This window comes from Enoplosus armatus, chromosome 3, assembly GCF_043641665.1.
Source record: "Enoplosus armatus isolate fEnoArm2 chromosome 3, fEnoArm2.hap1, whole genome shotgun sequence".
Lineage (NCBI taxonomy): Eukaryota > Metazoa > Chordata > Actinopteri > Centrarchiformes > Enoplosidae > Enoplosus > Enoplosus armatus.
The window spans coordinates 5576126-5589795 of record NC_092182.1 but is presented as its reverse complement, the minus strand read 5'-3'; the positions used below and the strand labels follow the sequence as shown (position 1 = coordinate 5589795).

Sequence of the window (13670 nt, the reverse complement as noted above, 5' to 3'; positions counted from 1 at the left end):
TTGATGTCATTGCGGGAGCAAAGAGAAACGGAATAAAAATCACTGAATAGGTCTAAGTGGTGTGTACGCAGTACACAAAATAAATTTGGTAAAGCAAGACATATTAACATTAAAAGGCTAAACTGCAAAGCAGTGCAGAGGTATGTAAAAAGTTTAGCTAGCTAAGTTAGCTATAGCGCTATCTGTGTCTTGAATCATAGAGGCACCATTGGCAAAGTAAAAACTACCTTACAGGAATATTCACTCAGGTTCAGTTGAACCTAAAATATTGCACTTGAGTGAAAAGGAGCTGTACATTATTGCTACCTTAAAATGGAAAGTGGTAACGTGTGCATGTTTGAACATTTTTAGAATATTCAAACAAACAAGCTAACTGTTAAACAATTTACTGCACATATTCCTTTATACACTGTACACTGTATTAATATGTGACAGGACATGACAGCCTCTCTCAGGTTTTATAAAGCAAACCAAAACTAGCCTACAGCCGGTCCACATTTTAAACTTTTATTTTGAAGTACTGGTAACACTTGGCATTTTTCCATTTTTCATGTCTTGATCTCTTGTAGACATCAGTATCATTACACCAAGTGTGCAAAGTGTACAACCACAAAATAAGCCCACCGTAGCACTCATTGAGGACAGGGCCGCCTGAAAGACTGTATTTTTCAGTTTACTGTCTTACCAAAATAATTGCTCTAGCCAGATATCCTTTGAAAGGACATGAATTAATTTGAATTGCCAGCCGTTCATGTTTACAACTGTGGGGTCCACACTGTAGCAGTCCATGCAATATCAGGAAGAGTTGTGTTGCAGCTGGGCCAGTGTCAGGAGCTATTTACGTTGACATGCCACTCGTCCAGCTAAAAATAAACATACACATTCGCTCGCCCCATTGAAATGTCATTGCAGACAACCTCCTGCTATCACAAACTAGCCGCTGGAGACAAACAGTTAGTGAACTCTTGTATCAGAGATGTAAGCATGATTGAGGAACTCCCTCCATTTCTGACAGTGTTCAAATGCATTTTTGTTGTAGCTCTCTCCCTGAGTGCTGCTGTCATCTGGGCCCCTCCTCAGCTGTGCTCGGACCCGCCAGACTCCATTTACAGTAATCATGTCATCTTCATATGCTGCTGCTATATCAGCCCTTCTTTCAGCCAGCTCTTCAAAACCCAGCCCTTGCCCCTCCCCAGACACAGCAGGGAGTCCCAAACCTTCCCCCCCGCACAGCAAACCTGCCCACTGCCCTCCTCATTGCCCTGAGCCTCTGGGATCTTACGATGAGCAACAGGAGAATCCTGCTGACTATGGCATTGGTAGGCAGCGCCCCAACACCAAACTCCACCACACTGGCTGAGATCTTTTCTTTGATGCAGGCGGTACATTGTGTTGCAGGTGGTTACTACCCCGTGGAGATTGGAGAGATTTTCGTCGACTGTTACCAAGTGGTTAAAAAGTTGGGATGGGGTCACTTCTCTACTGTATGGCTCTGTTGGGATATGGTGTAAGTATGGGTTTGACCTTTTGACTTTTTATATATAACATAATAACAATATAACATGATATAAACATACTAGTAGCTAACTGCCATAATTGTTTGCATGCAGGAAGAGGCGTTTTGTGGCTCTGAAGGTGGTGAAGAGTGCTCAGACATTCACAGAGACGGCACTGGATGAGATCAAACTTCTGAAATGTGTCAGTGGGACCACATTGCTTTTGTTTAAGATGCTTTTTAAAAGATGCGTACTCAATAGTTTTTAGTCCTTTTAGAGTACTCTCACATTACAGTGGTACACCTGGCTGGAGTGTTGTTAATGTTTGTGAGTGACACAAGGAAAATACTGTGGCGGCCGTGGAACAGGAAGTGAGACTGATAATGGTGGCACAAAATCTGCGAAGACTTTGTTATTTTTATATGCACATATATAGATGGTAAGAAGTTATTTTATCACAGCGAGGCAAAGTGTATTGTAATATTTTCACTATATGACCATCAGGTAAGGGACAGTGACCCCAAAGATCCAAAACGTGAGAGAGTCGTGCACCTCATTGATGACTTCAGGATCACTGGAGTGAATGGAGAGCGTATCCTTTACAGAGACATGTGATTTAATCACCTGCTCTGTGGCTTGCGGTGCAGGTGTGGCTTTTCAGTGCCTACAAACATCGTGTAACCACAGTGATAGGACTTAAAGACGAAAAGATACCAAACACCCGCAAAACTCTAACTATCCAAGCTGCAGAGTATGAAACAAGGTCCTTAATCGCTCACCAGATGTGTGCATGGTTCTGGAGGTGCTGGGCCACCAGCTGCTGAGGTGGATCATCAAATCCAACTACACTGGCCTTCCCCTGCCCTGCGTCAAGAACATCCTCAGACAGGTGCTGTGCAACCCTTTATTCCATCTTAAATCATCCTCCCTGTCTTTCACCGCTGACTGAGCTCTTTCTTTTTGATTATCTTCTATTTGTCATTGACACGGGGTGCAGCGACAGTGACTCTGTCTTCATCCCTTATCACAGGTCCTGCAGGGTTTAGATTACTTGCACACTAAATGCAAGATTATCCACACGGACATCAAGCCAGAAAACATCCTCCTGAGAGTGGACGAGGTTTACATTCAGAACCTGGCAGCCGACACCAAGCTGTGGCAGCTGCCAGTGTCCTCTGCTTTCACCAGCCCCTCGGGTTAGTGATGCTGCATTAACAGCCACATGTATATCACATTTATGTCCAGGTTCAATTATAAAGGAACATGTGTCACAGGAATCTGCGAGCACCAGGCCGATGGAGGTGTTCTTGATTAAGTGCAAGAAAAATGTTCGCTGCTGTTGCCTTTTTTTTATCTATTTTCACATTCTGTGCATCTTTTCCCTGCTGATGTTCTCACTTCCTGCCAGTGAACAAAGGACCCAGAGAAAATCAGGTGCGCAACCTGAAATGTATTCTTCTGTTCATTATTATTTCATTCATTTTATTAGGACATTTGTATTTTGTTACAATTGCGTTATGACGTGTGTGTTTCTGCTATGACTTCCAAAGAGTTTGTCCAGCTTGTTGGGGAAGCTGACTGGGGTTTTCCACACTCTTGGGCAGTGGGTAAGATGGACGTTGTGCTTTGCTTTTGCACTTAATTGCATCTTGACAATATCTGCATGAAAAGGCAGGGCAGACTACAGTCCTAGACGAGCACACTGCATTGAGATTTCTGTGGATTCTGTCTAATATAGTCGTGACTGTGACGCTCAAGAAGGAAGAGATTTGAATCCTTAATTGACACACATTAATATTACAGCAAAGCCACCCCACTCCCTACAGCTATGTGAGCAAGACAACTCATTTTCACAAACAATTTGAGCAAAAAAGAAAACCGCAAAGTAGTATTTCTTTATTCTGGATTCAAATGGGATCTATATATGAAGAGGAGATTACCAGGGAAGAAAACAAGAAATACTGATATATTTGTACTAGACAGCTCTTATATCTCATAATAAGTATAGTCAGGGGTAGAAACACTGAAGTAGTCTTTGATTACATTTTGCATGGTGACATATGCTTGTGGTGAACCTCAAATTTGCTAGCTTGCGTGGAACCAGTGGGTGGGGGGGTGGATGGGGTGGGGTTTGCCTGCCCTTGTAGGCACAACTGCAGATTTTGATGTCCTTCCAACAACTGCTGTTATGGTTTCAAAATAGCTTGTTGTTGCAACTTACATGTAGTGTAACAGCTGCTTCACAATTAATTATTGAGATACTGATGCATGGATTTCATGTAAAACTCTATAGTAACTGCAGACAATATGCATAAAATCAAAGTTGGTGATGGGATGCATGGCTCAAACATGCTACTTTAGGATTCCAGTCTGTTGCACTGTGTTAGATTTGTTGGTAAAAGAAGCTGATGAAAGGTCAAAGAGTCCATAATGCTTCTTTAATATGTGAATGTTGAATGTTTTTGTTTTTTAATGCACTTTTCGGATGAATCGTTTTACTCTATACTCACCTCTGATTGTTTCCCCACGACTGATTGCACCCCCCGCAGTCCAGCAAGGTCCCCATGAAGCGTCTGACGAGGAAAGACAGGAGTCGACGAGGACAGGAGAGTGCGTCTGACCGCAAGCAAAAAGACAAACCTCATGTGACGTTCTCTGATGTCACTGCTCCGTCCGGCACCCACAGCTCCACCCGTCACCCTAAACTCACAGGTCCTAACCTCACGTTAAGGAGACAGACCCTGCTGTTGGAGGACGCCCTGGACTCCACTCCACACAGCCACAGAGACTCCATCTGCTCGTGGCCAGACCTCGACGCAGGTGCTCCTGTCTCTGGCTCTAGATCAGCGTTATTACATCAGACTGCAGACAAAGAGCCGCCTCCACCGTCACCATCCTCTCCCCGTGGTCAGTCTCATGACATTTGTGTGGAAGCTCAATGTTTACAGTTTGGCAAAAAAACCTTGTACCTTGTACCTGTACCTTTGTTAGCATGTTTACATGAGCTAATATTTACACAGTATGTTAGATTACCTATGTTACCTCTGATCTTCTTAGCTGTCACATTCTTTTGTGTATTTCAGGTGTCAGTGACTCGAATGTAGTTTTGGACCTGCTAAAGCCCCAGAATGCTAATAAAATCCTCATCAAGATAGCTGACCTGGGAAATGCCTGCTGGGTGGTGAGTGATTATTTAGAAAAACTAAACCTGATAATCTATGAAATTACAATTAAATTGTTTCATCTTCAAACTAGAGAGCGGTCTGTAAGTGCTTACCTACTCCATGGCTTCATAATCCTCCATAATCCGTCATTTATTCTGACAATAGAACATTTTTTAAAATCTGAATCTTTATTTATGCCTCAAAATACACATTGCTGATTGGCCAAGATTTTGGGGGAATACCTGAGTCCCGCATCAGACTCTTTTGAGTTATATCTGTTCATATTGATCCTGCTTGCAAATGTTGCAGGATTGCTTGGAGTTGATATGTGCATATGTCATCTAAATTCAGCTGCAACTGCTCATTGGGTTCATGAATTACGTTAAAAAGACGACACCGATGATATAAACCTATGAACCTATGATAGAAAAACTGCTGTGGAAAAAAACAGCAACAAATTAAAATTATGAATTTATGTTCAGGTTTATGAAAGTGCCTTCTGTACCAAACTAAGTGAAGATTTGTTGAAATACATTGGAGGAGTGGTGAAAATAAAGTCAAAATCTGTTTAGCCTATCGTGAATATGTCCTAAATCCAGGATAAAAAAATAATTTTGCTTCTACACCTCACAGTTGTCAAAAACACAGCTGCCATATGTTTCCAGTGAGACAGGGCTGCATTGAAATATAGCTTGAGAGAGACATTCAGTATAATCTTGTACATTTCAGTCCCAGCGGTGGTGGTTATGCTTCTCATTTCATTTGGCAGAGTCGGAGAAACAGACAATGATGTTATTTTCTCCGATGTCAGTTCACTTTAAAACATTTTTAGGTTTTAGCCATGCTAGCGGCATGCCTCTAGGGATGGCAATTTGGTCCAGGCAGAAATATCTGACAACTTGTGGATGGATCGCCAAAACATTTGGAGCAAACATTCAGGATGAATTTCATCACGTCAGAATTTCAATACTTTGGTTTACATTTCACTCAGCCTCATCTACATGTTATTGTGCTGACACACTCAACTAAAATGGTGAACATGGTTAACATTACAACTGCTTAGCATCAGCATTAGCTCAAACAACAGCTATGCTTAAGTGCAGCCTCACAGAGCCGCTAGCTTGGCTAGCATGTAGACTCTTTGTCTTGTTTTTTGAAATCTGTTTTAATTAGCTTAGTTTTGTACATACTACATATTATAATTATTGAGATAACACTGCATATCAACATAATGTTGGCTAAGATATCATATGCACTTACTTCATAGTAAAAAGTCTGTAAAAAAGTAAATAAGCTTTGTTAGTAGTCACAGTTGCAGGTCATTTAGTAGTGGAACATCTCATCTCTCTTGTCGTCAGCACAAACACTTCACTGAAGACATCCAGACGTGTCAGTACCGCTCTGTGGAGGTCCTGATCGGCGCTGACTACAACACACCAGCTGACATCTGGAGCACCGCCTGCATGGTGAGCCGAGCACCTGCACAGATCTCTCCTTTTTAATACGTTTCATTTCAGGACTGCCATTTCTGGATGTGTCACAACCATATTTATGTGCTCCTTTATGTGTGCTTCAGGCTTTCGAGCTGGCCACTGGGGACTATCTGTTCGACCCCCAATCAGGAGCCACATTCTCCCGCGAGGAAGGTTTGTGTGCACTATGCCCCTTTTTGTCCTTGATTTAAATGTGCTGAATACATACTAAACATTAGCCTGGCAACCAGATGAATCTGCGAGCTCATGCTTTTTTTGCTCTGGCATTTGCGATTTAACTAAATGCAGTACCTGCCTGCGTTCTTTCAGATCACATCGCCCACATCATTGAGCTGCTGGGACCCCTTTCATCCCAGTTTGCCCTCTCAGGGAGAAATTCCAAACAATACTTCAACAGTAAAGGTAAAATGTCCTAAATTATTACAAATGCAATAATACTTTAGAAATGCTTCTTTGCTCATCATATGGCCACATTGCCTGCATCTGATATATGGACTCGGACACTTTTAATATTGTCATGCTTAAAAAAGTTATTCAGTGTTTTGCTTCATTAATAATAATAACTTAAAGTAGGCTACTTCTTATCCTGTGCAGGACAACTGCGGCACATCTCAAAGCTGAAGCCGTGGAGCTTGTTGGAGATCCTTCTGGATAAGTACGAGTGGCCGCGGGAGGAAGCCGTCCAGTTCAGCTCGTTCCTCCTGACCATGTTGGAGCTGCTGCCGGAGGAAAGAGCCACAGCTGCCCAGTGTCTGAAACACCCCTGGATCGCCTCCTAGGCACACCAGTCCTGTCTCGTTCAGAGCCCAGTGGACTGGCTCTCTGTCCAGGAGCAGGCTCGGACACATTGCACGTGACATGGGACTCGGACAGCTGTGGGATATACAGCAGTGGTCTGGTGCTGGCATCATGAGCGCAGCTTTGATAAATATTAATTAGCCTGAGGAAGAGCCTTTTCCTGGATGGTTTGCTCTGTCTTTTAGTATTTTAATGGCCATCACATCTAATTCAAGCACAGCAATGACAAAAGAGAAGTTTTGTCTTACTGGAAAGTTCTCGAATTTCAATAAACTGACTTTGGTTTTATTTTATTTTCTGAGGCAGGTAAATGAAGATCTCACCTTGAAGAAATGCTTGTTTGAGTCGTGAAAAGGAAGTGGTAGACCAGTCTGAGGAATGAGATGGATTTACTCACACAGTCTCAGAAATGTCAACTTGAAGGATTTCCCTGATGACTAACCACAGAAAAAAGGCAGTTTATATGTTGCGTTATTAAAAACAGAAAACTGCAGTCTGTGATCGTAACATCATTTTAGGAGAAAAAGGTATAAATGTAATCAAAATGGAAATGAGTTACTTAATACTATTGCTACTGGTGCAACAGCACTCAGTTATCCTGAAAAAAAATCATTAAATTCCAAGCAGGAATTACTCCCTCCTCTTTTGCAATCCCTGAGTGTGTGCGTGCGTGTGTCCATTGAGACTGTTGTGCATTCCTTGCATGCTCCGAGAGGAAGGTTGGAAGGAAGAGGAGGGAGGAGTTAGCCTCATGTTAACGCAGGCATATGTCTGGCTGGTAGCAAACTCACAGATTTCCCTCCAGCAACAAGAGAAGGTGAGAAGAGGACAGGGAGCGCCGCCTGCCCACACACGCAAGTCCTATTTTCTGTTCGATTTTAATGAGAAACCCTTTAAGAATGCATGAGGTCTTTGTTTTTCTATGATTACAAGTGTTTGTTACTGTGTTGCTCAAGGGAGACCATGGCTCAGCCTGGTTTTAATTCCTGTTTTGAACTGAACAGTGTGTGCTCTCATAGTAAATGTGAGAGGATTTAGTGGCAAACTGACATTGCTGGTGATACTCCTCAGTCAAGCCACAACACATAATGTATTATATCTTCACTAATGAAGGAGTTTTGGATATTCTGATAACCTTGTTCCTCCTGTAATTTAACTTTTTACGATGTGATTTGCATAGAGATTGAATTCTGTTAGATAGTATTGGCAGCATGTAACCTGGGCGTGAGTTTATCAAGCCACGGCAAGTCTGTTCTGCATTTCTGCCTCTGAATCTCTCGGTTGTGAGTATGTTAGGATGAAGCCAAAGTAAAGGTTAACGTCCCGGTGCTCTGCCTTTTGTGACACAGCTCTTAACCCCCGGCCAGTTGCCATGCAACTCAAACTCCAAATCAAAAGGAATTACCTCAACCACCACTGGTCTTTCACAGTTGCATTGTAAGCGCAAGGTAATGCCGTTTCCAGCAATGCTCTTCACTGCATTCCCACAGAAGGGGCCCCTTGTTTAGGATTCTGGCTGTGCTTTTCTCCTCCTTTTCTGCTCTGTTCTTCCTGAGTCATCTGTGCTCGAGGTATCTGAGCAGTCTAATTGCTTCTGAGAGTGGGAAAGCGGCACAAAAAACACACTGTGTTGTGCGATTGTGCTTATTGCAGTTGATATTAAATGATATCCAACAGTGATATCATCAAATTGAGGTGTGTGTGTGTGGGTTGTGCAGCTTGGACCTGGCAGCAGCTGATAATGGAAACAGGAGCAGTGACAGTATTGTACACTGCATAGTAAACACCCATCTCATTATCCCTACACAAAGGGAGAGGTAGAGTGAGGGGAGGTATGAGAGCTTTCATTTTATCTCATGCAGATGGGTTGTTATTGTACTATGGCTCATTTATCACAGCCTCTTTCCACCACACAGCACCATGTAACCCTGCCGAATTGATGTTTACGCTCTCTGTCTTGGTTGCAGGATGTGGCTGACCCTTCTTTACGGTTGCACCGGTGGAGCAGCTCTTCTGTATGCCCTGTACAGATGGGTGATCCCCACTGCTGTGCAGTATCATGGAGGACTGGCGCTCATTTGGCACGATGTCATTGTGGAGCGGATGCTGGACACGCTGACCCAGTCCACGCGTCCCCAGGTGAGCCTTCAGTATACAGTATTCACCTCTTACAAGAGCAGCCCTCCTGCACACTAATGGACAGATTGGTGTGATGTGGTCCTGCGAGAAGAGGAGACTGAGTGATGGTGACATTTAGGCTGACAGAAAATAAAAAAAGTGGCCTGATACACACACTGTAGGTCAAATGTCAATACCACTACATGTGTGTACTTCTACATGCAAGTAGTACATTTTTATAAATGCTCTAATACAAATAAATGGACCTTTTAATGATTTATAACTAAACACTAAGAGCAAGAGTCTATGCTAGCAGCTCTGTGAGAGTGTATTCAGGCACGGCAGTGCTTTGAACGAAATGCTATTGTCAGCTAGCCTGGCATCGCCAATCCAATTCACAAATGCAAATTAGTCTGGAACCTCTCAGTTCATTTTTGATTTCCAAGGGCCGTTATCAAACTGCCTCTGGACGCTACAACCAATCAGAGCAACGAAACGTGTTACGTAGCGGTAGGCTGCTAGAATAGGTAGCTAGTTCCAACATCCAATTCCTATGGCTTCTAATTCAACAGAATACACAGACATTTGGCATGACATGATTCAGACGGCTGTTTAATGCTGACGTGATAGCTGATTCAGAATGTTCCACATCAGCAGCAGCCATCTTGGTTCTTAAGCCTCAACGAGGTTTAAACCCGCCCCATATCAGATAAACGGTTGTGATTGGCCCGACCTGAATCAGGCCGGATGGAAATCTGTCTGGATGGGAGGGGGGCCAGACGCGTCTGCCAGAGCAAATAAAACATCAGCCTGCAGATTCGTCTTGTTCCCAGGATAAATGTCAGCATGCTAACATGCTCAAAATGACAATGCTAGCATGTTCAGCAGGTATCATTTTTTCTTTTTTTTTTAACCATGTTGCCATCTTAAGATGAGACAGCATGCTAACATTAGCTAATTAGCACTAAACACAAAGTACAGCTGAGGATGATTGGAATGTCATTAGCTTTGTAGGTATTTGATCATAAACCAAAGTATTAGAGACATTAAAATATTGGCCTAATGGTGGCGCTACAGGAAATGTCAGGGGATCACCAAAGTCAGTAGGCTTCATTCTCTGGGGACCATGAATGTCTTTACAAGATTTCATGGCAATCCATCCAGTAGTTATTAGTTATTATATAGATATTTCAGTCTGGACCAAAGTGGTGAACCAAACCAACACACCGACATTGGCATCCATAGAGCCACGCCACTAGCATGGCTAAAATTAATGATCTCAATACATGAATGTAACAGTGTCACCAAGTAAAAACTAAATCTTTACTAAATCTGCCATTTTAGAAATCACACCTTGTTCCACATTGAGGACATTGTTGAACTTCACTGTAAAAAAAAAAAGTGTATTAGTTTTTATCCAGATCCTCTTTGCTTTAAGAAAACAAGTCTAGTGCAGTTCAGAATAGATTGAACATGAAACAATACACCTTTCACGGGTGTAACTAATACCACTCAGTAGATGCACTCTGCCCTACTGACGCTTTACTGTAACAGGGCCATCCCTAATGTTATCAGATACCCCTTCCCCTGCTATGACGAGCCAAAAGCCTTTAACATACTGAAGTTAAATTACTGACTGCTGAAGACGCAGGTCAAGAACTGAAGTTAAAATATGAACATTTTATATCTGTCAGTGAACAGCACCAAGAGAACAAAATACCACATACATATATAAAGTATACACTGTAAAACAGAGAGGCAGATAACATATATCATTTTTATTAACTACTTGACCTTTCATATAGTTACATCAGACCCAGCAAGTGGCACCGGCATACACTCATACGCACAATAGGCATGCATGCAATTGTTCATTGTTCATTGTTTCCTGTGAGGAGCTCCTTATTTTCTTTGTGCTAATTAATTAGGGCCATGGCTTCAGGCCATGTTGTCTTTTGATCACAATGTGTTCATGTGGCTTAGTACATGAAAAGATACTAACAGCAGAAATTTTACACAGCTTAACTTTACATTTTATACTTGGATTTATATTTGTGGGCAGGGTTCCTTACAGCCGACATCCTGAAGCAAACTTCACGAGGAACCAAATGCACCGAATGTTCAGTAAATATACTGTACCCTTTAACATTAGCACCACACAGTTTGCCATGTAATAGTTTTCTGAGGTGAAATTGGGTGCATGTTTTCCCATGATTATGGGTGCAACTGGACAATAACAATAACACCGTCTCTCAATATATATCTCTTGCACTTTATTTATGCTTGCTTTTAACTTATTTTCTTAATTCTTATTTTAAGACTTACATCCAAAAAATATACACACATACTCTTGACTATGTTCCATATTGACAGAAACTGTGTCCACCCTTGTTTTTACAGCATGTACACCACAACATTCATCCGGTGATGCCCCTGTACCTTTATGGACAATAACACGATGATCTATGAAACATGTAAAAACCAATGGAATACTTTACACTATTACTGACATTAAAGCGAAAAGATGATTGGCACTTGTGCGTTGTCCATCCAACCTTTTGCCTCGAGTGTGCTGTTTGATTACACTTTCATTAAAAGGTAGTTCACACAAACCTCAGTGGGACAGGTGCTGATACAAACATCAGTGCAAGTAGAGAGGTAGCCACACACTGGAATCACAGCTGGTGACATTTTGCCTTCAGCCTAGTCTACTTTAAGCACACGAGAAGGATGTGAGACAGAATGTCTTTGATGAAGGTTTTTATGTATTTGCCCGTGGAAGACCAAGTGTTGGTTTATTTGACCAGCAGGGTTTGGGTGACAGTTAAGATGTGGAAGGGATGTATGCTTTATATACAGTATTATTGCCCCTTAATGATATTCTGTTGAATCTTCATAGCAAAATCCCAAATTTGGAGAATTTGACAAAGACCAACAAATGGGACTTCTATTATAAAATATATGTGGTCACAACCTGGCAACCCAGGAGTTAATTTATGTATGATTATTAATCAACTATTAAAGCAATAATGAATGAATAATTAATGACACCTATTACAAAAACCCCCTCTTCTAAAGTGGTACTTTTTCCCCCCTGCCTTCAGCGGCTCCTGGGTGCAGTACAGAAGAACGCCACCAGAGGAGACCCTCGCAGCGTGGTCAAAGCCATCGATCAGTTCTGCAGACACAAGGAGTGGGCCATGAACGTGGGGGATGAGAAAGGTATTTCTCATTATACGACTGCGTGCTCTCATGTGTAAAATCATTACCTTACTTGACCCAGCTGCGTGTTTTTGGTATGTATTTTATTTGTTTATTTCTTTTGGCCATAGGCTGTATTCTTGACTCAGTGGTGTCCGAGGTAAACCCAGCCACTGTGTTGGAGCTGGGAACCTACTGTGGCTACTCCACGGTGCGGATCGCCAGCCTGCTCCCCCCCCACGCCAAGCTCATCACTCTTGAATTTAACCCCCACTTTGCTGCAATAGCTCGTCAAGTCATTGCTTGGGCGGGGTTACAGGAAAAGGTAAAGTCACTTGTCTGCACGCAAACTGGAAACTAGTCATTTGCAGAGTGTGTACAGGTCAGAAGACAGTGTGTTTCTGCTTTCCAGGTCCAGTTGGTTGAAGGAGCGTCTGGTGACTGGATCCCCAAAATGAATGAGCAATTTGGGATGAAAACATTTGATCTGGTTTTCCTGGACCACTGGAAGGATCGGTACCTCCCTGACACAAAACTGATGGAGGCAAGTCCCGCTCATTTTACACTAATCAAACTCAGTTTGATTTTTTTCTGTCTTGACGCCCTCTTTGCTTTGTCATCAGGAGTGCGGCCTCCTGAGGAAAGGCAGCGTCCTGCTGGCAGACAACGTCATCTGCCCTGGAACTCCCGACTACCTGGAATACATCCGCAGCAGCCCGCGATACGAAAGCCAGTACTTCAAATCTCACCTGGAGTACACCAAAGTGGAGGATGGCTTGGAGAAGTCTGTCTTCTTAGGGTAGTTTTTAACAGAAAGTGTCATGTTTTACACAGGTACTAGTAAACCTCAGACATCTGCTGTCTTGGGTTCACTGAGCAGACTTAAAATCAGGTGTTAAATCTGTTTTTCTAATATGTCATGAATGAAATGTGTTAACTAGAAAATAAACGTAACATGTGAAGGGAAAACAAATAGTTTGTATTGTGTGCTTAATTTCTGTAACACCACATGATGGAAGTCTCAACACTTGCTGCACTCTTGAGTGACTTGAGATGTCTGTATTGGTACAGTAGGCGGCAGTAGTGATACTCGTGATGTTCGTCTAATTGACAGATGATGAGCTGCAAACTGATCCAGGGGCTGCTTTTCCCTGAGCATTGACTCAAATCAATAATAAATCTAATCCAGCAGCTGCATTCTGTGGTTTCTTTCTGCTCTGATATTCTCCACCACTGTGCCAGCATTGACAGGTGTGGAAATAGAGTGAGTGTGTGTGTGTGTGTGTGTGTGAGAGAGAGAGAGATAGAGAGTATGAATCAAATCGCTGCTTATCTAATCTCTCAAAGTGACAGAGCTCCATCATGCTGCTGGTGATGGTGGGGGGGAGGGCTCTGCATTT

At 42.5% G+C, this 13670-nt stretch overlaps 2 protein-coding genes across 3 annotated transcripts; both read left to right on the top strand.

The window, feature by feature from the left end:
* The first annotated feature begins 1117 nt into the window (after nucleotides 1-1117).
* Nucleotides 1118-6932, top strand: LOC139282601 (SRSF protein kinase 3-like). Its single transcript, XM_070902388.1, has 14 exons — nucleotides 1118-1319; nucleotides 1399-1507; nucleotides 1611-1698; nucleotides 2001-2088; nucleotides 2279-2385; nucleotides 2527-2692; nucleotides 2905-2930; nucleotides 3047-3103; nucleotides 4046-4403; nucleotides 4580-4677; nucleotides 6019-6126; nucleotides 6237-6306; nucleotides 6463-6555; nucleotides 6748-6932. The coding sequence occupies exons 1-14, from the start codon at nucleotides 1118-1120 to the stop codon at nucleotides 6930-6932; spliced, it is 1755 nt and encodes a 584-aa protein (XP_070758489.1).
* Nucleotides 6933-7723: 791 nt separating this feature from the next.
* Nucleotides 7724-13465, top strand: comtb (catechol-O-methyltransferase b). Of its 2 annotated transcripts, none has more exons than XM_070902702.1 (6): nucleotides 7724-7805; nucleotides 8919-9090; nucleotides 12174-12291; nucleotides 12402-12595; nucleotides 12683-12814; nucleotides 12894-13465. In XM_070902702.1, exons 2-6 carry the CDS (start codon nucleotides 8920-8922, stop codon nucleotides 13071-13073), a joined length of 795 nt encoding a protein of 264 aa, XP_070758803.1. In that variant the 5' UTR covers nucleotides 7724-7805; nucleotide 8919; the 3' UTR covers nucleotides 13074-13465. The 2 variants fall into 2 exon arrangements, with proteins under 2 accessions (XP_070758803.1, XP_070758804.1); XM_070902703.1 differs by lacking the exon at nucleotides 7724-7805 and adding an exon at nucleotides 8766-8783.
* Nucleotides 13466-13670: the final 205 nt, after the last annotated feature.